Source organism: Octodon degus, unplaced genomic scaffold, assembly GCF_000260255.1.
Source record: "Octodon degus isolate 3935 unplaced genomic scaffold, OctDeg1.0 scaffold00126, whole genome shotgun sequence".
Taxonomy (NCBI): Eukaryota; Metazoa; Chordata; class Mammalia; order Rodentia; family Octodontidae; genus Octodon; species Octodon degus.
The window spans coordinates 1575851-1597231 of NW_004524702.1; the positions used below are offsets into that span (position 1 = coordinate 1575851).

Sequence of the window (21381 nt, forward strand, 5' to 3'; positions counted from 1 at the left end):
TAGAGAGGCCGAGGTCCTGCCCTACGGGCCTGGGCCTGGCTCCTCCCTCATGGGTGGCTCTGGACAGGGGCCTCACCTGCCCCGCCTGCCTTGGGATCCTGCTCACTGCTGCTGAGTGGTTTGGCTCACACCCCTGCGTGACGGCAGCCTGGGGCATGTGCCAGCAGGTGCCCCTTGGGCCTGGGCCTCAGGCATCCTTGGTGTGGGCAGCCAAGTGCTCTCCTGAGGAGCTCCCTGAGGGTGATGTTCCAGCTTCAGGGTCCTCAGCGATGTCCTTGAGTGACACAGGCAGAGACGAGGAATACATATGCTGGGAGGAAGACAGAAAGCCAGCCTGGGAGCAGCATGACGGCCTGGACTTGGTGGAAGAGGGTAACTGCCGTGGCCTCCGCCCTTCGCGTGCCCCTTTCTGGCTTACCCCCTGCTGGAAGCCATTCTGACCCTGTCACTTGGGAGTTGCCGCTCTGGGTCAGCAGACTGCGGCCGGCTTTGCGGCTGGCTTCTGTGGCTAAGCTGAGGCCTCTGAGAGTCACTGCGTGCCGTGCGGGTGCCAGTCATGGCCAGTGTTGTCCTTGGTGGTGTTCTAGCTCTGTGTTTTAAGAGTTAAAGTCATTTTCTTACAGCTGAATGGGTTGTAGGAAGTCAGTAGACATGAGATTAAGTAATTAGTAAACAAAACATTTTTATCCAACTGTGTTTATTTATTAATCACTGACTTGAAATAGAGAGTTGTTCTTTCTTTCTTAGGGCTGCCTTTGAAACTTCCATGCAGCGCTGTGTCTGAGGGCTGCTCCTTTGGGGGGCCAAGCAACAAAGGTGTGAGCTACTGGGAGTTTCCCCAGGGTTCGGGGCGTCTCCTGTGGGCCAGAGAAGGGTTGTTTAAACTGTGAGGAAGAGATATGAGTAAGGTCAAAGTTCACCATTTGCTCCAGGATGATTTTTTTTTCTTCTGTGTCTAGGACGGGGTCTACAGGGTCTCACTGCATACATCAGACTTGTAGTGATTCTCCTGTTTTCAGCCTCCCAAGTGCTGGGATTACAGGTGGGCACCACCAAGCCCAGTTTCAATCCCTGTCTCAGGAGCCCTGCAGGCGGGGCCAGGTACAGCATGCCAGGGATCAAACACCTGCCGCTGTGCTTTGCCTAAGCAGGCACTTTAGTCTACTGAGTTATCAGGCCGGCGCCTAGGATGTTGTTTTTATGTTGCAGGATAACTTTTATTTTCAAATTTATTTAAAACTAGCATTATGGTGAAAGTTTTTCCTTTTAAAGTTAGCGTCCTGAGAATGTTATTGCTACTTTACCTCTGGGACAGCTAAACATGCTTTATTGGAGGAGGGAAGATGGGGCTGAGGGGCGGGCATGGCTCTGTTCAGAGGCCAGATGCTGCTGGTGTCACGGCTGCAGCGAGCGGGTGACAGGTGATGGAGAGTGAGGTGTGGGGCCTGGGGGAACCGCTCTGGGGTGACCAGGAGCTTCAGGCCAACCCAGGCCTGCACAGGCTGTGTCCCGTCCCAAAAGTGGTGCTGCTCCCAGCATGCTCCTAGCGTCTGTCCCAGCGCTCGGTCTCTCATGCGCTGCACGGCCCGAAGGAGGCAAGTGACCGTGACAGGCATGTGAGGCTGCGCCCTGGTTCTGATTAAAAGTCCTGCCTGACACTGAGCAGCATGGGGAGCCTGGCCCAGAGGTTGCTGCCCTGCACACACTCCTCACATGTGTGTGCACTCCACGCACCTGCGCTTGTGTTTGGGCTGATGGGGTAGAGAGCCAGGCAGTGCCACACGCTTGCCCTGCATGTGCCATGCTTGGCGCTCTGTGTAAGCTCAGGAGTGGAGTCTGCAGGCAGCCACACAAGGTGCAGCTTGTTCTTATTCCATTTGATGGTTTGAGGGCATAGCTGGATAATTCTGTACCTACCAGCGGGCGGCAGCTCAGCCCATGCGGCGTGGCCGTTGGCCCTGCCCCAACCTGCCCCTGGACACAGGTCCCCGGTAGCAGCGCAGGCCCGCCCTGGACGCTTGTTGGAGCTGCAAGGGCCTCGCTGTGTGTGCCGCATTGCTCTACCTGCGTCCTCTTTTCTGTCCCCTCTCTCCAGGGCAGCACTCCCAGCTGTCCTCCAGGGAAGCTGTCCCAGTGTTTCCAGGATGGTCGCCCCAGAGGAGGAGCACTTCCCTGCCAGTGTGCAGCTTTTCTGGGTGCACTGGCAAAAACTCACACTTTAGGCTTGTCCTGGCTGGAGGGAGGGAAGCAGACAGTCTGTGGGCGCCCCTGAAAGTGGCGTTTCTCGGTTCCCAGAGGCCAGCAGCTGGACCCTGTGGCTCCGCCCTTGCCTTGGATTTCAAGGCGTGGGCTTTGGGCTGGAGACTGGAGGGCAGGTTAGTATATGAGTTGCTCTGATGGCTCTGGGTGCCCCGTGACCTAGTGGGTGCCAGCAGGCACCTGTGACCTCACAATGCGTTTGACCTTCGGAGCGGACACTGCCGTTCCTGCATGTGCTCCAGAATCCGGGGCTCCTCTGGGACCTTGTGTAGGCCCCAGCTGGAAGCACAGAGGGGTGCCTGCTCCGGCCTGGGGTCCCCTTGCCCACACCAGGCTCTTGTTGCTGGAGCCCCAGGCCCTTCTCAGCCCATCCTGGAAGGTCACACATGTGGAATATGACAGATCTTGTGTGCCAGATGCTTGCTGTACCATCCCCACCCTCCAGTCCCTGTCCTGGGGTCAGACCTGGCAAGGCTGAACCAAGCCAGGTGGCTGGGCGGGCAGAAGCCAGGGTGGACAGCAAAGCCTGTAGTTTGTCACAGAGCTGTCCCTAGGGCATGCCTGAGATGCCCTGCTTGCTCTGGTGTCTCACAGGCACTCCCGTGCAGTTGCCACCTGGCTGTAGGAGGCGCAGAGTTGGTGGCCAGCGTCCTCTGGGCTGGTCTGGGGGAAGTAGAATTTGCAAGTGCCACCTGGGCTCCCTGGGAGCTCTCGGTGCAGACCAGAGCGTCAGCAGACAGCATCTGCTGCTCTGCTTGGGGTGGCGTGGGCCTTCTGCCAGCATGTTCTCGTGATGGAGCACGGGTTGTGCATTTCACACACATGCGTGTCACAGCAATGGGGCCCATCAGGACTCAGCCAGGGTGCAGCCTGGTTCTGTCGGTGGAGGGGTGGATAGAGTGGTGTTCACACTCGAGGGAGGACCACGCTGCGATAGAGAAGGAGAAGCCTCAGTCACTGTGGGAAGATGGGTGCAGCCGGAGAGCACAGTGCTAGGGGATAAATGAAGCACACACGGGTCCTCTGACGTGAGAAACCCAGAGTGTGAATGTAGAGCGAAGCAAAAAATGGTTACAGGAGATAGGCAGCTGGCTCTTCCACTGGTGGGACGGGGCCGAGAGATGGGGCGGTGGCGGGAGGAAAGGGTGCAGGTGTGTTCCGACCCTGCAGCGTGCCCCTCGAGGGGCCTGAGCAGGATGCGTGGCAAGCGTGCACAGATAAGGCGCCACAGACTTAGAGAACTGGATCACGTGTTCAGCAGAGGAAGAGCGGCGCCAGCTGGCGCAGGGAGCCCAGAGCTCACTGTGCCCCTGCGGTGGCCCCAGGCTGTCCCGCGTGGCTCGCGCTGACCAAGGTCTCCACTGAACTCCACTGAAACTCCAGCTTCCCAGTGGAAGTTGGGTCTGGCTGGGGACAACTGTGCGGAGCCTGCTGGACATGGTGCTCACGAAGGCCTAGGCCCCCTCCTAGTGCCCTGTGGCCATCGCCCAGAGTAGGCCTCGGGCCCAGTGTCTTAGCAGGGTGTGTGGCCAGTGGTGCCCAAGGCTGCGTGCTAGGCTCCTCCACAGGCCCTGGCCAGGTGCTGCCCCCACAGGCCCGTCAGCACCGTGCAGCTCCATCTGAGGGTCTCACTTCTGAATCCTTAGCCGCCCAGTGTGCACCACGTGGATGGGTGTTCCAGCATCGACCTGGGGCTGGGCCTGGGCCAAGCTCATGGTGGGCTCTGTGTTTTAGATTCTGCCCCGTGTGAGCCTGTCCTGGTGGACTTGCCTGCCATGTCCTGCTTGCTAATGTGCACATGTGTTTGCTTTCTGACCAGGCCAGAGGGGAGGATTCATGTATTTACTCAGTAAGTGGGAATTAAGATCTGGGCTGGGGGTCACACAGCCTGGGGCCTCCAGGCATCGCTCTGAGCCTGGAAATAGCACAGATTCTTTGGGTGCAAAGGGGGCCAATAGTACAGTTCCCTTTATGGGGTAGCTATAAAGGGCTGAGGTACATGCTGGCCGAAGCCAGCGCTAGGGCCTGGCCAGGGCCCACGCAGGCCTCTTGGCTGTTGTCTTACTGAATTCCCTGGGGGCAAATGGCCTCTGCAGGTCAGTAGCACACATTCTGGTGTGGCCGGGGGCTGCTGGCAGTATCCCACTGGCCTGATGTCACGACAGAGTCCTGTTCTCGTCCTTGGCCCTCGGCCTCCCTGTTTCCATTGCTCGGGGCGAGCCATGTCTGTGTGTAGATTGTTTGAGTTTGTGCCCTAGCTGCTCAGTGGTGGTCACTCCGATTATTCCCCGCTTCTCCAATAGCATGTGCTGCTGCTGCTGCTCCCCGCCTACCCGCTGAGGACAGGTGTCAGGGAGACTGCCACCTGCAGCCTCAGCCATGGCACTGGGTCATGCTGGGCTCTGCGCTGCACAGCTGTGGGCAGCAGATGCTGTGGAGGCTACAGTTTAAATGGCTGTGTTCTGGCTGCACCTGTGTCCAGGAGTGGTGCCCAGGGGACAGGGAGGAGGAGGAGCTGCCCCTTGGCAGGGACCAGCCCCCTCCTGATGCCTTGGTGTCTGCAGAAATCCTAGTGACGTCCCACTTCTCCCTTATTGTTGCTTTTTGAGCATCTCCTATGTTTCCAGTTGGAAAGGAGCAGCTGCTGTTGACAGCACTGTGGTGGCCTGAGCACAGCTGAGCCAGGCCGAGGGCACAAGGGAGCGCTTTGACACCTTTGACGCTGCTCTTGCTGTCATGCGGCCATGGCCAGGGTGTGTGTTGGGGGCAGACCGGCCTGATCTTACTCAGTAACTTACGGTGTTGAGGTGTATCTTACAGCTGTGTGGTTCGCCCGCTGCGTCTGGGCAGCTCTGGGGTTTTCCGTGGCTTTGCTGGGTTGTGCAGCCGTCACTGTCATTCAGATGTAGGATGTTGTCCCCATCCAAGACCCGCCCAACCTGTGTGCAGTGAACTGGCCCTCCCTCCATCCTAGGCTACTGCAAGTCTGCTTCCTGGTTCCGTACGTGGCCCAGAAGCGCGTGGCACTGTGGTGTCTGGTGTGTACTGAGCACTTGTACTGAGGTGTGCTGCTGCCGAGTACCACGCTCCTCGAGGTAGCTGGAGAACACTCTACCTTGCGGCCAGACTGCACTCGGCCATTCGCCCACCCCAGCCAGTTGTCAGCTTCCACTCGTCAGCCACAGGAGTAGTGAGCCGGGGCCACCAGCTTCCATGCGGACTTAGGTTTTCATGGTTCTCGGGCAGTGCCTTTGACTGTGAAGGTCTCTGATGGGGGCATGTTCTCTGACTTCCCAGAGCCTGGGGTAGATGTGTGTAATACTCAGGGCAGACGGAAGGGGCGCACAGCCCCAGCAGCATCCCCGCCTGTTGCCAACAGTGGCAGTGGTGGTGGATATGTGGCAGTAGATGGGGCTTTCTTGCTGCTGGGTGTGGAGGGAGCCGTACCCAGGCAGGGAAGGGGAAGAACACTGGACATAGGAAGTGCTGGGGAAGGATGACCTGGTGGCAGGAGTGGGTGCAGGCTTGGTGAGAAGGCGGGAGGGCCGGCCAGGCCAGTGGAGGATGGGCCCTGGGTCCCTGGGTCCTTGCACACCTGTGCGTGGAGGAAGAGGCAGGATGGGGAAACGTCTTGTTGGAATGTGGACAGGCTCAACCCAGGACAAACAAAGCACGTCTGTTTTCTGTTGCCTGGAAACTTGGCGTGGACAGTGACTCACAGGAACTTTATGGGAGCTTTGTGGCCCAGGCTCTTGGGTTCTGAGTCGTCACCCACGCCTGGTCAGCAGGCCAGACAGGTCCTGAGGAGGCTCACTTCCTGGAGGACGGGGCCAGGCAGAAGGCAGCCTTTGCAGCCTGATGGGGCCTGCTTCTGGTCACGGAGGAAGAGCACTAATCTGTGGGCTGTGGCCACAGAGGGGACTGCCCCGGGGCTGCAGCTGCACAGGGAGGCCACGCACAGTCGTGGCTGCCCGTTTCTCTGACGTCTGATTGCCAGCCTTGCCTTTACCAAACATCTTGAAATTTGAGGGCTACAGGTCCATTGTGAAAGTTCACTCAATACACGTGTGGGTTTTTGTAAGAAAAATGATAGAACATTAATTGGAGTTCTACAATACAGGTGTTGGGCACATTGGTAGCGGAGGGCAAGGAATGCAACTTGGGTTCCAAAGAAAAGTTGAAAACTGGTTTTAATTAAAGAAACATGCGTGAGGCAGAATAGAAACAGCAGAGTATAAATAGAAGAGGCAGGCACGTCCCCTGTGTCTCTGGCAGCTCGCTGCATGGCCTTTGAGGTACAAGAGAACAGGCTCCCGAAGGCCAGTGAGGTTCGCTCTTGCTTGCTTTGCTCTCTGTCTGTGTCCCTACTAGCGCGTGCTCGCGGTAGGTACCGATTACCTGCACAGGGAGCTCTGTCTGCACCCCATCCCACCCCCGTCTCTGGACGCCCTGCCCTTCTTCAAAAGATCTGGCTCCCTGCTCAGGGGTAGGTGAACTAAGTCAGACACACAGGCTTCAGCGATATTCGGGTGTTCTTAAGGGAGAGCCCAGAAGTATAAAGACGTTAGAGTAAAATAAAAGAGGGCTGTTTTGTTTTTAATACACATGTACACACAGGTGTAAAATATTTATTCACTCTAACTGCATGGAAAGAGATATAAAGTTGACGCTCATAGAAGAGGTTACCAGAACTAGGTTAAGAAGTGTTGAGAGCTGCTCGTTTCCCTAAGATGAATGCGGAGTGGGCTCTTCCGATTTTGAAAACAGCAGCCTGCGGCCTATCAGCCCTGGGCAGGACGTGCAATGTGGAGACGCAGCTGGGCCAGCCTGGCCCCAGGTGTGAACGGAGCTCAGCCTGCTGCCGCAGTGGCTTGCTGCCGCCCCTCCTGCTCCGCAGCTGAGGCCCATCCACATCTCCCACCTGTTTTCTTGCTCAGGTCTTTCCTGAGCTTCCTCCCAGCCTGGTCTCTGTTTGGGGCCTTGATAGTTGGGTCTTTGTTGGCTGGCATCTCCTGCCCAGAGCAGGAGCAGGATGGTGGGAGCAGTATTCCTTGCCACTGTCTTTCGGAGCATGGTTTAATTTGCTTAAAAGTTGCGCTGCTGAGTTTTCAATTAAGGCACCCCTGGGAGCTGTGACCTGACCCAAGGCTACAAGCCTAAGTTTTGTTTCTTGCAGGGCTGGTTTTGAACCCAGGGCCTCTGCTGCTGAGCTACACCTCAGCCCTTTTGATTGTCATCCAAGACATGATCCCTTTAGGTGCTTCAGCCTCCCAAGTGGCTGGGTCAAGAGCGTGCTGCCACATCATAGCCGACTGCCCACTCCCGGTCTTCCTGGGAGTAGGCTCTTGTTTTCCACCCTACCTTGAAGTGGGGTCTCCCAAACTGAGCTCCATCCTCCAGTCCCTGGAGGGGGTGTGTCCCTTGCCTGGCCCCTACCTGTGTGGCTCAGGGCCAGCTCGCTCTACAGTGATGCCACTGTCCCACTGCTTTTGGTCAGGCTGGATAGCCCCATGGGCTACCCCTGCCCAGTACCTGGCCTTTTGTTCCAGGGAGAGCCATAGACCCTGCACTTTCTACCTTACCATCCACTCTATCTCATCATAGTCTCCAGGCGAAAGAGCCCACTGTGTGCTGTCCTTCCATCCCCAAGGTTCCCCTGGCTGGATTGGTAGCCTCGACGTGGTGCCAGTCCCTGTCACCTATGCCCTGCTCTGGCTCCAGTGTGTACTGCAGGGGGGGGGACTCCTGCAGTCACTTCCTCTCCCCATGTCCCCGGCAAAGCCCACACTGCTTAGAGGTTCCCGAGACCCCCGGTCATCCTGTCTCCTAGGAGGACAGGTGTCCTGCCTGCTGACACAGCTGGATGTGTGGGTCTTTGTTGGCTGTACTCTTGGAGTGGGGTACTCTGGGGGTGAGCTTGATTGTGCAAAGTTTTCCTTGGCTTCAGAGGATTCACTTCCTTGTCTAGGATGTGGACTGGGATCTTCTTGTATTATGTTGTTATAGAGACTGGTGGCTATTCCTCTACTTCTTGGACACATTTTTGGATGGAAGGGACTTACTGCACGGTACCTCTGTGACAAAAGCGAAACCTCCTTTTGCAGTGCTCTTCCTGTGAAGAAGCTCAGCCACAGTTCCCGTAGACTGAGTGCTTTGCGCATCGGTGCTCGAGGAGCAGAGCCTGTGGGTCTTCCACCTCAGGGTCTATACCCTGCTGGCCTCTGCACCCCTCATCCTGGGAAGAGGAAACCCAAGACGCAGCCGTTGCTGGTCTGTCCCAGGCCTCCTGGCCCTGGTGTCTCTATGGAAACCAAAGGCAGGCCCTCCCCTCACCCTTGGGCCTCTGCTGTGTCCACACTTCTCTGAGCACTGTTGGTTTGTTCGTGTCCTTTGTCCCACACACCCCATGACTGTGTATGAGTATGGGAGCCAGGCCTCTTGTCCCCCTCCCCCGAGTTACAGCTCTCACGCCCAGCCTTCCTTGCACCCTTGACCTCTACACTTTCTTCTCCCCTGCAGAGCCAGCATGGAAGCCGCGCCTCCCATGCAGCAGGGCAGTGGGTATCAGCTGCTGGCGTGCCGAGAGTCTGAGCTTATTTTGAAGCATGCCCTTGCTGTCATGTGGCATCGGGGAAGTTGTCTCGCCTCTCAGGGCCCTAGCACCCTTATGTGCGGCTGTGTGGATGAAGTGCCCAGTCCCATGACACTGCTGAGCCCACAGGGGCACCGTGCACAGTGCCGGGCCCTTACGATTGTGCTCAGCAGAGGTTGGGAGGTTGTGGGTAACCGGAATCCCAGGCGTGCATACCCTGACGTCACACCGCACCCATGAAGATGTGTGTGTGTCTGGAACTACAAGAGCCCCGCTGCTGTGGTGTATCTTAGGAGCAAGCTCAGTGGACACCAGCACCTCAAGTCCACTTGTCTGTTTTCTGAAAAACATTGAAATCATTTTCCCCATCATACTATGGAAATTTTTTAAAGCACACAAAAAAGTAAAATGCACGATCTTGTCCTGACGTCAGTATTTTTGTGGGCATCCTCATTTTTTCTGGGTGGTACAAGCACTCCCCCCACACACTGGGGTAATGTGGATTTAGGAGCGTAAATAACGGCAGCGCACACTCATGGTGTAAGGGGAGCAGTGGCTTTCTGTGTGTGTCTCTTACTCTGTGGCCAGGAGCCGTCAAAGGTCGGGGACTCAGGGGGAGCCCTGCTCCAAGGACGCTAGGGCGCCTCGCATGTCCTCTTGCCTAGGCCCAGTGTTTACTTCAGGGTTCGCCTGTCGAAGCACTAAAGCTTCTAGAAACTTGCTGTGAGAATGGCAACACAAGGGGTCTCTAGAGCAGCGTCTAAGGTGAGCTGTGCACATGAGAAGGCTGTCTCAGCCTCTGTACCCTTGCGGTTGGACACCCGTGCACTTGCAGGTAGAGGACGAGGACTTGGCGTCGTGGGCCGCAGCGTGCCGGCACCCGGCTCTGTTATCACGCATATGCTAGTGGTGCCTACGTTGTTACCACAGAGGGAAACTGAGGCTGGGCGTACAGCGTTCTTTTTTTTAAACCACTGCATGTGATCGTCCACACGTGACATGAATGCCCTCAGAGTGCTCAGGGCATAAAATTCAAACACAGGCAGGTGTGGTGGTGCACGTACCCTGGAGGCTGAGACCAGAGGACAGCAAGTTCAAGCCCAGCCTGGGCTGGTTAGTGACTTAGCAAGACCCTGGGCCAGGGTGCAGCTGCATGAGGGCTCTGGGTTCAAACCTGGCCCCTGAAACATAAAAGTAAGTGTCGCCTCTGGTTGATGCTGTGCTGCAGAAGAGGCGGCCCCAAACCTTGTTTCCTTGCAGATTATCAGCTGTGCCACTGGAAAATTAGCTCCTGCGGGCGGCCTAGGAATCTTCACCGTAGGATTTCCTTCGGCTGATGAGCTATCTAGAACAGTTGAGCTGGACGCCATCTGCACCAAATTAGAGTCATGCTCGGCCTTGGCCCTCCCTCCCTGCTAGCTGTTGGAACCCTAGCGGGCGGGGTTTAGGTCCTGGGCTCTGGCTTGGTGAGTTCCAGATTGAGAGCCAGATTTCACGGCTCCTCCTTAGCTAGAAAATCATTCCAGCAGGTCGGATTTCTCTGGGCTCACACCCTAGAATGGTCTCTACATGCACTGGGTAAGATATTCAGAGTCCTGTTGCGTTCCAGGGGCAGTGTACCATTGGCAGCGCTGCTGCGTTTGACTCAGTTACACCCTCCGCTCCACATTCTGGCAATGCTGACTGTGGTCCTTAGCAAGCTCCCACCCTCGGTGGGATGGTTCTGCAGGGTCTTGGGACACTGTGTTCCTAAGAAGCTTCGTTTGGCCCCAGAGTGACAGGTTTCAGAACCTTTGCGCTTTGGCCCTAAATCCACCTAGGTTCCTCCTCCTGCCATAGGGTAAAACTAGTGCTCCCTCCCGGGTGTTTGCTGAACCACATCAGCTCCTTGCCATTGGTTTAAAATACAACAACTGCAAGACTGTTTAGCAGCCTAAGAAAAACCTTGTTTCTTTGTATAACTATTTTCTCCGGTGGAAAAGAAACAAAGACACAGGGTCCTGTGTTACGTAAGTTGCCTCTTGTGACCAGCCAATTGTGTATGTAATGAAACTGCACCATGTATGTGTGCACCCTATTGTGCCTGTGTACATGCATCCCTAGTCTTCCTGGGGGAAGCCTTGTTCTTTTGGCCTTGAGGATGGAGAGGGCTGCACCATTATACAATTATCTACATAGGCCAGCCAATTAGCAATTATGTCAGCAGTTGCTTTCCGCAGGCACTCAGCCCGTGTGACGAGGGTCCTGTGGCCTCTCTGGTCACTCAGGGCTGGTACACTGTGACCCCTCCCTCTCCAGTTTGGTTTGATGAGATTACATGAGACCAGAGCTCCTTCCAGTCCTGCGCCTGGCCCTCAGCACCCCTGACACATGCACACTTGTGCATGCAGACACACACAGGGGCACATGCGCAGTGCCAGGGCTTTACCCCTCTTCCCTCCCACAGACCCGGCGTAGGACGCGGGACCTGGCCTGCAGTGCCAGCTGCGTGGGCTGAGCGCAGCCGAGCCAGTGGCCCTCTGCACCCGTATGTAGACCCTACTTCAGGCCCCTGCTTGGGAGCCTTGGCAGCACGTGGGGCATCAGTGGCTCACGGTCCTCTCTGTTTCTTACAGTTCTCTGTGCTGAGAGAGTTGGCCAGATGACTAAGACATACAATGACATAGACGCTGTCACTCGGCTTCTTGAGGAGGTAAGTGTCCAGGGCTGCCAGAGAGCTGTCTGTCCTTGGCAGGCTGCGGTTTATGTTGCATCCTTCTCATCTGTTTCAGAACTCCCAGAGATCCAGCCCCTGCGGCACCCCTGAATGTCTTTATTTTTATGTATGTGGGCTTCTGTAGCTGTCCTTCAGTGTAGATACCTTACGTTTTTAAAGGAATGCATTGGTGCTACAGAATGCAGTGGCATTTAAGTAGATTACCTGGTTCAAGATTGGAGAGACCAAGATACATACTGACAGTATATGTTAAATATATCTAGAAATGGCAGGAAGACCCCTGTCTCCGGGGTATAGTTCAGCTTCCACTTGTATCAACCTAGTGGAATGGGAGCAGGGTCAGCATGGAATTGAGCAGAGCAGCCATGGCAAAGTTCTGTGGAAGGAAGGAGGCGAGTGCGAGGCAGCCACACGCACTGCAAGGGCTTGCCGTCAGCTGCGTCCCAGTGCTGTGCTGGTGTGGAGCGTCCAGAGGCAGGTGGCATGCCTGCCCAGCCCAGAGCTGTGGACGGTGCCAGCTCTTAGGCCCTTGTTCCCCTTGGGCTCCAGAGGACGTTGGGTCCAGTGGCTGTCCATGAACACACCTGGGATGAGAGCAGGGTCTGTGCAGATGTGGACACTACCATTAGTTACAGGCAGAGGCGGGGTAGAGTGTAACAGGCGGGCCATTCTCACCTCTGGGGCTGTGGTCCATTGGTTGTCAGCCAGCCAGGCCTTGTCATTAGGAATTGTGAGCCGGGCACTGCTGCCCGTGGGCATGTGCGCTGAGCCTTTGGTGCTGGCACAGGCTGGTGACCTCGGCCTGCCCTACTCCTGGGCACGGGCATGGACCACGCCCTCCGCGTGAGGACTGCAGCCTTTTCTGTAGACACTGGGCACCGGGAATTCGCTTCCCTCGGGCACTCTTCTGAGTACTGTCACATTATAAGAAGTAGCCTTGTAGTTTTGCAGAATAGCTGGATGGCTTCTTCACGTAGTTCTTTGTTACGCCTTGTTTGTTGTTAAAGGGTCAGTGGGTTCTTACCTCTATATTCTGTAAATATTACCACCGCGGTGTGCCTGCTCGGGTCAGTGTGGCGGTAGCGCTCCCCCCCGCCCGGATCCAGCCGATTCGGATTGGTCCCGTGGAAGCTGCACTGCCTGTTCCCCGTGCCCACAGCGTGCAGGGCGTTGGCACAGGTTGTGTGGCCATGCCCGTGGCTGCGCATGCATGCGGGGGCGAGGGGCTGCTTTCTGGCTGCCGCTCCAGGGCAGGAGCCTAGGCAGCAGCCGCTCCTCCTCCTCCTGTTTACGAGACCTGCTCCGCGGCCTCTCAGTCATGCTCGGAGTCCCGAAGCTGCCGAGTGAGTGCTCCAGCTCCGGCGTGGGTGGCAGCTGCCACTTCCGCGGTGGCGGCCGGGCACGCTAGGGCAGCAGGGCACAGGCGAGGAGCAGCCTGGGGCCCCGGTGGAGGCTGGGCTTTCTGCCCAACACGGTTCCGGGGAGCTGAGCGATGTGTTCGCAGTCCCCTACTGTTTAACCCCAGGGTCATTTCCTAGCTTTTCAATTCAGCACTTGTCGCGTGTTAGCTGGTTGTGAAAAAAAGCTTTTCTTTGCGTTCTTGTCCAGGAGAAACTCAGCCAGCCCATTGCCTAAGTGAAACAAGAGAATGTAACTTGTAAAGTGTTTTCATGTCTGCCATACAATTTTACTATAAGCTCCAGCAGAGAATGCCCCTTCTAATCCCTGTCAAAATGAGATTCCTGGGGAGAAGGTGAGGCTGCGCTGTGGGGACGGGCAGGAGCCCAGCCTGTGGCGGAGGTCAGACCCATAGCTGGGGCGCTGCCCACTGTGGGCCACGTGGGGGCCTCCCCAGCCGCCCCTCCCTTCAGGTGCTTGCCATGAACCTGGCCTGGCCTGGTGCAGCTGCGAGACTTCATGTGTTCAAAGTGGGTGAAGGTGTGTGCCATACTTGTGCTCCCCAAGCTCCGAAGCTAGGGTGTGGAGAAGCTGCACACAGAGATGATCAGATCTGAGCCAGCAAGCACCGACGATGCTGCTGGGCCCTGGGGCCACGTGAGGCCACGCTTCCTCAGAGGTGCAGACATGGCCTGCCCAGTCCTGCCATTACTTACGAGGTGGGGCAGAGAGCCCCTATGAGGTGCTGACTTCCAGCGGCCCTTGCTTGGGTGCTTCCTCACTGGCCAGGCGCCCAGCCCCAGCTCCTTGAGTGCTTTCCCTTAGGGACGACGTGAGCCCAGCTATTGAGTTTGAGAGATGGCAGGGTATGAGGTGAAGGCCTCTCGGGAAGAGCCCGTAGCTGTATAGGGCTGAGCGTCTTCCTGCCCCAAGTTTCTGAGTGGTGAGAGAATGAGGGGGGGTGGTATAAGTTTTATGGGCAGGAGCAGGGTGCTTAGAGCTCAGTGGATGTGAGACCTGATTCGGGCTGGTGCAGAGTACTTAGAGCTCGGTGGGTGTGAGGCCTGGCTTGGGCAGGTGCAGGGTGCTTAGAGCTCGGTGGATGTGAGGCCTGGCTTGGGCAGGTGCAGGGTGCTTAGAGTTCGGTGGATATGAGACCTGACTTGGGCAGGTGCAGGGTGCTTAGAGCTTAGTGGATGTGAGGCCTGGCTGGGCTGTAACACAGAGGTGACATGTTAGAGATTAGGGTCTGAGAGATCAGGGCGAGGCAGTCCATCCTATGAAGAGGAGCAGAAGTTCTGTGGAGCGGACCACCTGTCTGCACTTTGACTGGCGGGAAGGCTGGCGTTCAGTGGCACTCCAAGGTTGTGGGGTTGGCCGCCACCCACAGTAAGCACAGTGCACAGGAGGCGTGCGGGGGAGAAATAAAAGCTGCCGGTCACTATCTGACAGCCCAACTGGTCAGGAAGCAGGAGCATTTTCAAGGCCACCTGAGCATGCCCTCCTGACCTTACCCCAACAGATGTGGGGCTGGGCACACCGCTCGGAGCTGGTCTCTCCTGGTGAACTGGCGAACAGCAGAGAGCTTGCCCTGCATGCCTGAGCCCCGATTCAGTCCTAGCAGCAAAACAAAGAAAGGGCGGGGGTGGCACAGCCCTCCTGGAGATAGGCATGACTAACAGAAGGGTAAGCACAAAAGGGCACCTTTGTCAGGAGTGGTGCCCTTGGGGTTTTCAGTGGTGTCCTGGTCTTTGTCCTCTAAAACACCAGTTGCCAGACTGGGGAAATAGCTCCCTTCTGGCAAGCGTGAGGACCCGGGTTCAATCCCCAGTACTGCATGCTGTGCTGGCCCCTAAGCCAGGCGAGGTGACACATACCTGCAATGCTAGTGCTGGGGAGGCTGAGATAGGAGGATCACTATAAGTCTGAGCTGTGTAGCAAGACCCCATACCAAATAAATAAATACCTATATACGTACGCATGCATGCACACAACAGTTGCCATGACTGAAGTGCTTTCATACCCACCTGGGATTCCAGCCCTGTGGTGGACAGCAGCTCTGTAGTGGACCTGGTCCTGCACAGCAGGCAGAGCCTTTGCCATGCCACGTGGACAGGGCTTCTGGGCTTCTCTGGCTCCCCTGCCCTGAGGGGAATGGCCCTCCGTGGGGCTTTTCCAGAGCTTCCTGGCCAGCCTGCCAGGCTAACAGAGCCAGGTACCTCCCACCATTCTAAGGGGCAGCTTCTCCCGCCCCCTGTGCTACTTAATCCACTGGGTATGGGTATCCAGAGAGCATGGGAGACTGTGTCTCGCAAGTGTGTCATCCTGTGTATTAATTTGCCTTTCTAAAGATTTTGTTTTTAAAGACAGAGCCCCCCCATCAAAAAAAAAGATAAAGCCTCCTAAGTTTAAAAGACAAGACAAATAAAATGGACATAATTATATCTCAGAGTGACTTTGAATATTTTTGTTTAATATGTGGCAAAAATAGGAGCTCAGAACTCCAGGCTGCTGTGTGCTGGGTGGCCACCTTCCTCTGCCAGCTGTTGGCTTCATGGCAGGAGAGCTTAGATGTCTGCATTCATTCAACAAAGAGCCCCTCAGTGTTTGCACGTGCCGGACCCTGACAGGACAGCAGCCCACTGGGGTGGCACAGCGGCTCACAGGAGAGGAGCTGGGAGGCAGGCCGCATATCTAGGACAAGGCCTGTGGCTGCAGATTTCCCTTTGGTTGCTTGATGTCTGTGCTGCTGGTGTGTGTACTCGGGTGACGAGAACAAGGCTGTACAAGGGCTGGGAAATTAAAAATTACTACGGTGGAAGACTTTGCCCTACACCCCCTCCGAGCACCCCGCTCTGTCGCACCCCCAACCACCATCCTGGCCGCTCTGCCGGGCTCTGGAGTCCTCTCCTGAGTGTCTGCACAAGGTGTGCTTAAAAGCTCAGGAGCGCTGCTGCCAAGTGCCACCCAGCGGAGAGGCAGGCACCAGAAGCGCCAGTGTGTCCCCACCCACCTCAGTGCCCAGAGTCTGGCGCTGTGTGATGTCTGGCTCTTCCTAAAGTCAAAGTGACTTCGAAACGGAAGCGTTTTGAGTCAGCTCAGGACATGGAAGCAGCCAGGACGGTGCAGGAAGGACGCTCAGGAGAGGACATCAGAGCCACTGTAGCAAGCGGCCTGGACTATAGGGTGCGTGTGTGAAGCAAGGGGCAGGATTCATGGCCACGTGGCTTCTACTGTTAGCACTTTGTTTTAGTGCAAACTTACCAGAGGTTTCTCCCCTGGACAGGTGTTAGATGGGGAACTTCCTGCAAAGTCTGTCGTCATTTCTGGGGGCCCCTGTCTTGCGCACCCTTGACTCTGGGCCTGGGGCCCTCAGGGGTGCACAGTGTTTGACCCCGTTCTCTCTTCCCCTCTGCAGAAAGAGCGGGACCTGGAGCTGGCCGCACGCATTGGCCAGTCACTGCTGAAGAAGAACAAGACCCTCAGCGAGCGGAACGAGCTGCTGGAGGAGCAGGTGGAGCACGTCCGGGAGGAGGTGAGGGGCTGGGGGAGCAGGGGGAGTGTGTTTCGGAGGAGGCGAGGGGCTGGGAGCGTGAGAGCCACAGTGTGTGCCCGGCATGTCATCAGGCCGCACACTTGACGCGCATGCTAGGCCACCTTCTCGGAGGCACAGAGCACGCCCCGGGTGCTAGGACTGGGAGGGTGAAGAGTAGACCCCGCTGGAGTAGGCACGGGGAGCAGAGCAGAGCGGTGCCCGTCTTGTGCGGTGCTAATTCCACGGTCCCCCGCACTGAGTGTTGAGAGGGCAAAGGAAACGTTTCACAGCCTGAGACCTTAAGTGTAGACCAGCGTGACCCTAAACCACCCTGGCAGTAGGCGAGCGCCCTGCTTCCTTCCTGTGCTCGAGTCTCTTTTTGTCCAAAGTAACCTTTTCTTACTGAGACTGAGCTCAACTCTGAAACCTACTTTGCTCGAGTGGCACAGACCGCGTTCAGGTGTTGTCACACCGCCCGTGGCGAGCGCTCTGGGCCGTGCTGTCTGCACTGAGCACGCTGCCTTCTGACTGCACAGGTCTCCCAACTCCGCCATGAGCTGTCCATGAAGGATGAGCTGCTGCAGTTCTACACCAGCGCGGCAGAGGAGAGCGAGCCTGAGTCTGTCTGCTCTACCCCGTGAGTTCCGGAGGTGTCTGTGGCCATCCTGGTCAGTCGGGCAGCGTCCCGTCCTCCAGCGCTGCCAGTGGCCACCGAAGCTTGAGGCTGTGCCGTAGCCTGATGCTTTCCCCTTGCTGGTTTGGCACTCACTGGTCAGGCCAGCCAAGGTGCTGGGTGGATGTCAGGCACATGGGTGGGCCCGGATGTTGGAGGACAGCTGGGAGGTTCCATGTGAGTGCTTAGGGCAGCAGCGTGGGGACTCCTCAGGGAGAGTGCATCCCATGCACCCCAGGACTATGGGCTTTAAGCAAAGTCAGTTCCCCAGAGTCCTGAGGGAATGCCACCACAGAGGTGGGCAGAGGGTGGGAGGAGGCCTGTGGCTTCTGTGGACATGGAGCCATGCTGGTCCCAGTCCCTGGCTGTGGCAGACATCTCTCTTCTCCCAGGCTGAAGAGGAACGAGTCATCCTCCTCTGTGCAGAATTACTTCCACCTGGACTCTCTTCAGAAAAAGCTAAAGGACCTGGAGGAGGAAAATGTCGTTCTGCGGTCCGAGGTGAAGTGCTAGTGCCCACTGTGTGCCTTGCCCTGTGAGAGTAGCTGTGGGCACTGTGCTCCAAGCCACCCGTGTGGCTGCAGGACATCCTAGGCCAGCGCCCAGCTCCTGAGCAGGGTGCTTCGGGGCAGCCCTCAGGCTGCTGTGGGTCAGACTCCCTGCCAGCAGGTGGGAGAGCCAGGCCGGGTTTCTCAGGTGCCTCCCACAGCAGGTCAAGGCGCCTTAGGACCTGCGTGCTGCGTGTTTCCTCTGTGGGCCGGGCGGGGCCAGGCACTTCGCCCCTGTGCATCTTGGCGCCTCCACAAGGCTGAAAGCCAGGCGCTGTGTTGCTCGTTCAGCAAGGCAGGCAGCACTGGGCTACAGCTGTTTGCCGGTCGGGTCATGCAGTCAGCCAGGGAGCACCCAGGCTCCACGTCCCTGTCACTGCCCTGTCTGAGGTCTGCTTTGCCCTGTCAATGGGGTGGGACAGCCCTGAGCGTGCCACACGTGCAGAGAGCCCGTCTGAGCTGCCAGCTGCCCCAGGTGCTCTGTTCCCATGGCCTGCACCTCTCCAAGCTGGTCTCTTGGGGACAAAGCCCCGTGACTGAGGAGGGGGCCCAGCTTCACCCAGTAAGCCCAGAGGTCACTTCTGAGGGCACACAGGGGACAGCAGGGAGTATGCGGGTACTGACCAGGCCCTGTCCACAGGCCTGCCAGCTGAAGACTGAGACCATTACCTACGAGGAGAAGGAGCAGCAGCTGGTGAACGACTGTGTGAAGGAGCTCAGTACGTGTCCTCTCCCTCCCTGTGAGCTGCCACCACACCTGTGGCTTCTCTTGCAGGGCCTCTCTTGCCTGTGTGGCCCCCGTCTGCTGTGAGCTGGGTGCCAAGTGGGGGCTGTGTGGTAACCCGGCACCCTGCTGGGTGCTGTTTCATCCTAACGCCAGCTTTCTGTGAGGTGATAGGCCCTAGGGGCTCAGTGGGGCCAGACACTGAGCCGGGGGTGGGGAGGGGTGCGAGCGGAGGGCCCGTGCTCAGCCTGCAAATGTACTCTGCCCACTGTCTGCTGTGTGCACTCTCAAGACGCACTTGAGACGGGGTGGACAGACTCTGCGTTGAGCAGAACAGCGGGTCAGTGGGACAGCGGGCTCAGGAGTCTGACTGGAGACGCCCTTCCCCTGTACCGTGCTGGGGGCAGCAGTGGCTGGAGCAGCAGTGCTGTGCTGTGGCCACGCCCACCTATCTCAGTGCGTCCCAGCTCGCTCCCACGCTGGGCTGGGCTGGGCTGGGCTCCAGGGTCACCTGAAGGCCCTCTGCCCTGTCCAGGGAGAGCGGCACTATGCATCCACACTCGGCTCCCTCCCTCTCCCACAGGGAAGGGCTCCCCTGCGTACAGCACATGGGCCCATCTGTCTGGACAGTGGCCTGACCTGTCCCAACTGTTGTTGCTGTATGCAGGGGATGCCAACGTGCAGATTGCTAGCATCTCAGAGGAGCTGGCCAAGAAGACGGAGGATGCTGCGCGCCAGCAGGAGGAGATCACGCACCTGCTCTCGCAGATCGTGGATCTGCAGAAGAAAGCCAAAGCTGTAAGACTGAGTTCCTCTGTGGGACGGTGCACGCAGCCAAGACAGGAGGGGCCCGTAACGCGGAGGGCGGCTTCGTGCCAGGAGCACATGCTGGCCCTGGGGAGTGCTTAGGTTTGGTGATCCATCCTGCTTGCCCTGAGCAGCAGGGTCTTATGATGACCTCTGACCCCTAAGAATGATCTGTAGTTTCTAGACTATGGGCAAGGGTGCTGTCTGTGGCAGCCTAGGCCTCTGGCCTTGGGACCATGCCCAGGGATGTGCTCTGCAGGCTCCCTGTCCCCAGGAGTCAGGACAGAGGGGCAGAAGCCAGTGTAGTCTCCCAAGGGAGCAAGGCCTGTGCTGAGCACGTGAGGTGGGGATGCACTTGGGCAAGTGAGAAGCAGCAAAGCAGAAGAGAAAAGCGACTTGGAAGCAGCCTCTGCTCCAGAGGGGGTGGCTGTCGAGAGGGGGGTGGCCATGGCAAAGACCTCGCCCTCCTTAGGTGGGGGCCAGCTGCACCCCGCCACCTAGAGGACAAGGTGGCAGTAGCTTGGGGCAGAAAAGCAGGGGCAGCAGGCCTCCTTCAAGTGTACAGAGAGAAGGTGACTTGGCATTGCCCTTGCAGTGCACAGTGGAAAACGAGGAGCTTGCGCAGCACCTGGGGGCCGCGAAGGATGCTCAGCGGCAGCTCACGGCCGAGGTGAGCGTCTCCTGCCCCTTGGCCTTGGATGGGGGCCGGGCATTGGCCTCAGCGGCAGGCGCAAGTCCTGTGCACCAAGCAGCGCTCCGTGCTGTGCTCACGTGGCTCTGTGTCCCTTCCTGTCGCCAGCCAGTGCTCGTGCCGTGCCCACGAGGAAGCGCCCGTCAGGGTGCTGGTGGTTCTTCCTCACAGCTGCCCATGGCTGGCGCTTCTAGCGGTTCCTGTGCTCCCAGCCTATGCCAGTCCTCGAGGATCCTGCATTTTGGCTACAGGGCACTGGCTGCCGGGACTTGCTTGCACTGTCTGGGCTCTGGGGCTTGGGGGGCATGTGCATAGCACTGGGTGCCTTGCACCCTGACCCCTCGCCTCCCGGCCCACAGCTGCGCGAGCTGGAGGACAAGTATGCGGAGTGCATGGAGATGCTGCACGAGGCCCAGGAGGAGCTGAAGAACCTGCGCAACAGGACCGTGCCCGGCACCACGGCCCGGCGCTACCACTCGCTGGGCCTCTTCCCCATGGTGAGCAGCCCTGCTAGCCGCAGGAGTCACTCCTGCAGTCACGGGGGACCTGGACCCATGTCAGGCCATGTGCCCTGGTGGCTTTGGCTGCACAGAGCAGATGATCTTCACCTCCCACCCGGGCCTGCCCTCTCTTCTACCCCTGCCCTGCAAGAGAAACCTGCATTCTCCCCCGACCTGTCAGAGGCCTTGCAGGTCATTCTTCCCTGGCCTCGCAGTTCCGCCGGGCCTCTGTATGCTCAGTAACCATTCTGTTGGCAGCTTCCAGTGTCTGATGGAAAACCATGTCTTTCATACTGCTTCCTTGTGGTCTTATTTCATTAGCCCTGGCTGATTTGCTTGTGCTTGGGGAAGGGTGACGGAAAGGGGATTTGCTGAGAGGTTATTGTCTTTGTGAAGCTAGGCTGAGCCCTTCCGCCTGTCATTTCCCTATAACATTTGGATACAAGAAAATGAGCTACTTCAGTCTCCCTTCTGTCAGATTAATGCTCCTTGAAGATGGGGACCAGGTCGTTTAAGTTTCCTCTCGCCCTCTAATATATTGTACCAAGCACAGCACTCTGTATGTTAAAGACTTATAGGTGCTTAATAGATACGGCATTTAGATGGTTGGATGGATTATGGATAGATGGATGATGGACAGATGGGTGGAGTAGAAAAATGGATGATTGATAAAGGATGAGTGATGGGCAGGTGAGTGGCTGATGGATGGAGGGTGGACAATTGGATAGGTAGATGGATGATGGACAGATGGGTGATGGGTGGATAATGGATAGGTGGATAGTGGATGGATGGTAGATGGGTGGATGGATGGATGGGTAGATGGATGATGGATGGATGGATGGGTGGATGGATGGATGGATGGATGGATGGATAGGTGATGGGTGGATAATGGGTAGGTGGATAGTGGATGGATGGTAGATGGGTGGATGGATGGATGG

The 21381-nt window shown here is 57.4% G+C and overlaps 1 protein-coding gene across 9 annotated transcripts in view; it reads left to right on the plus strand.

The window, feature by feature from the left end:
• Window positions 1-21381, plus strand: part of Trak1 (trafficking kinesin protein 1) — a 142388-nt gene that overhangs the window by 99193 nt on the left and 21814 nt on the right. For 5 of the 9 annotated variants that reach the window (XM_023700805.1, XM_023700808.1, XM_023700806.1 and 2 more), the window contains 8 exons: window positions 11467-11543; window positions 16384-16500; window positions 17037-17137; window positions 17566-17674; window positions 18362-18440; window positions 19113-19243; window positions 19848-19922; window positions 20303-20440. In XM_023700805.1, coding sequence (XP_023556573.1) covers window positions 11493-11543; window positions 16384-16500; window positions 17037-17137; window positions 17566-17674; window positions 18362-18440; window positions 19113-19243; window positions 19848-19922; window positions 20303-20440 — 801 coding nt within the window. In that variant the 5' untranslated portion in view covers window positions 11467-11492. Of the gene's footprint in view, window positions 1-249; window positions 373-11466; window positions 11544-16383; window positions 16501-17036; window positions 17138-17565; window positions 17675-18361; window positions 18441-19112; window positions 19244-19847; window positions 19923-20302; window positions 20441-21381 lie in introns of those variants that run through there. The other 4 variants (XM_023700803.1, XM_023700804.1, XM_023700807.1 and 1 more) reach the window with 4 other exon arrangements.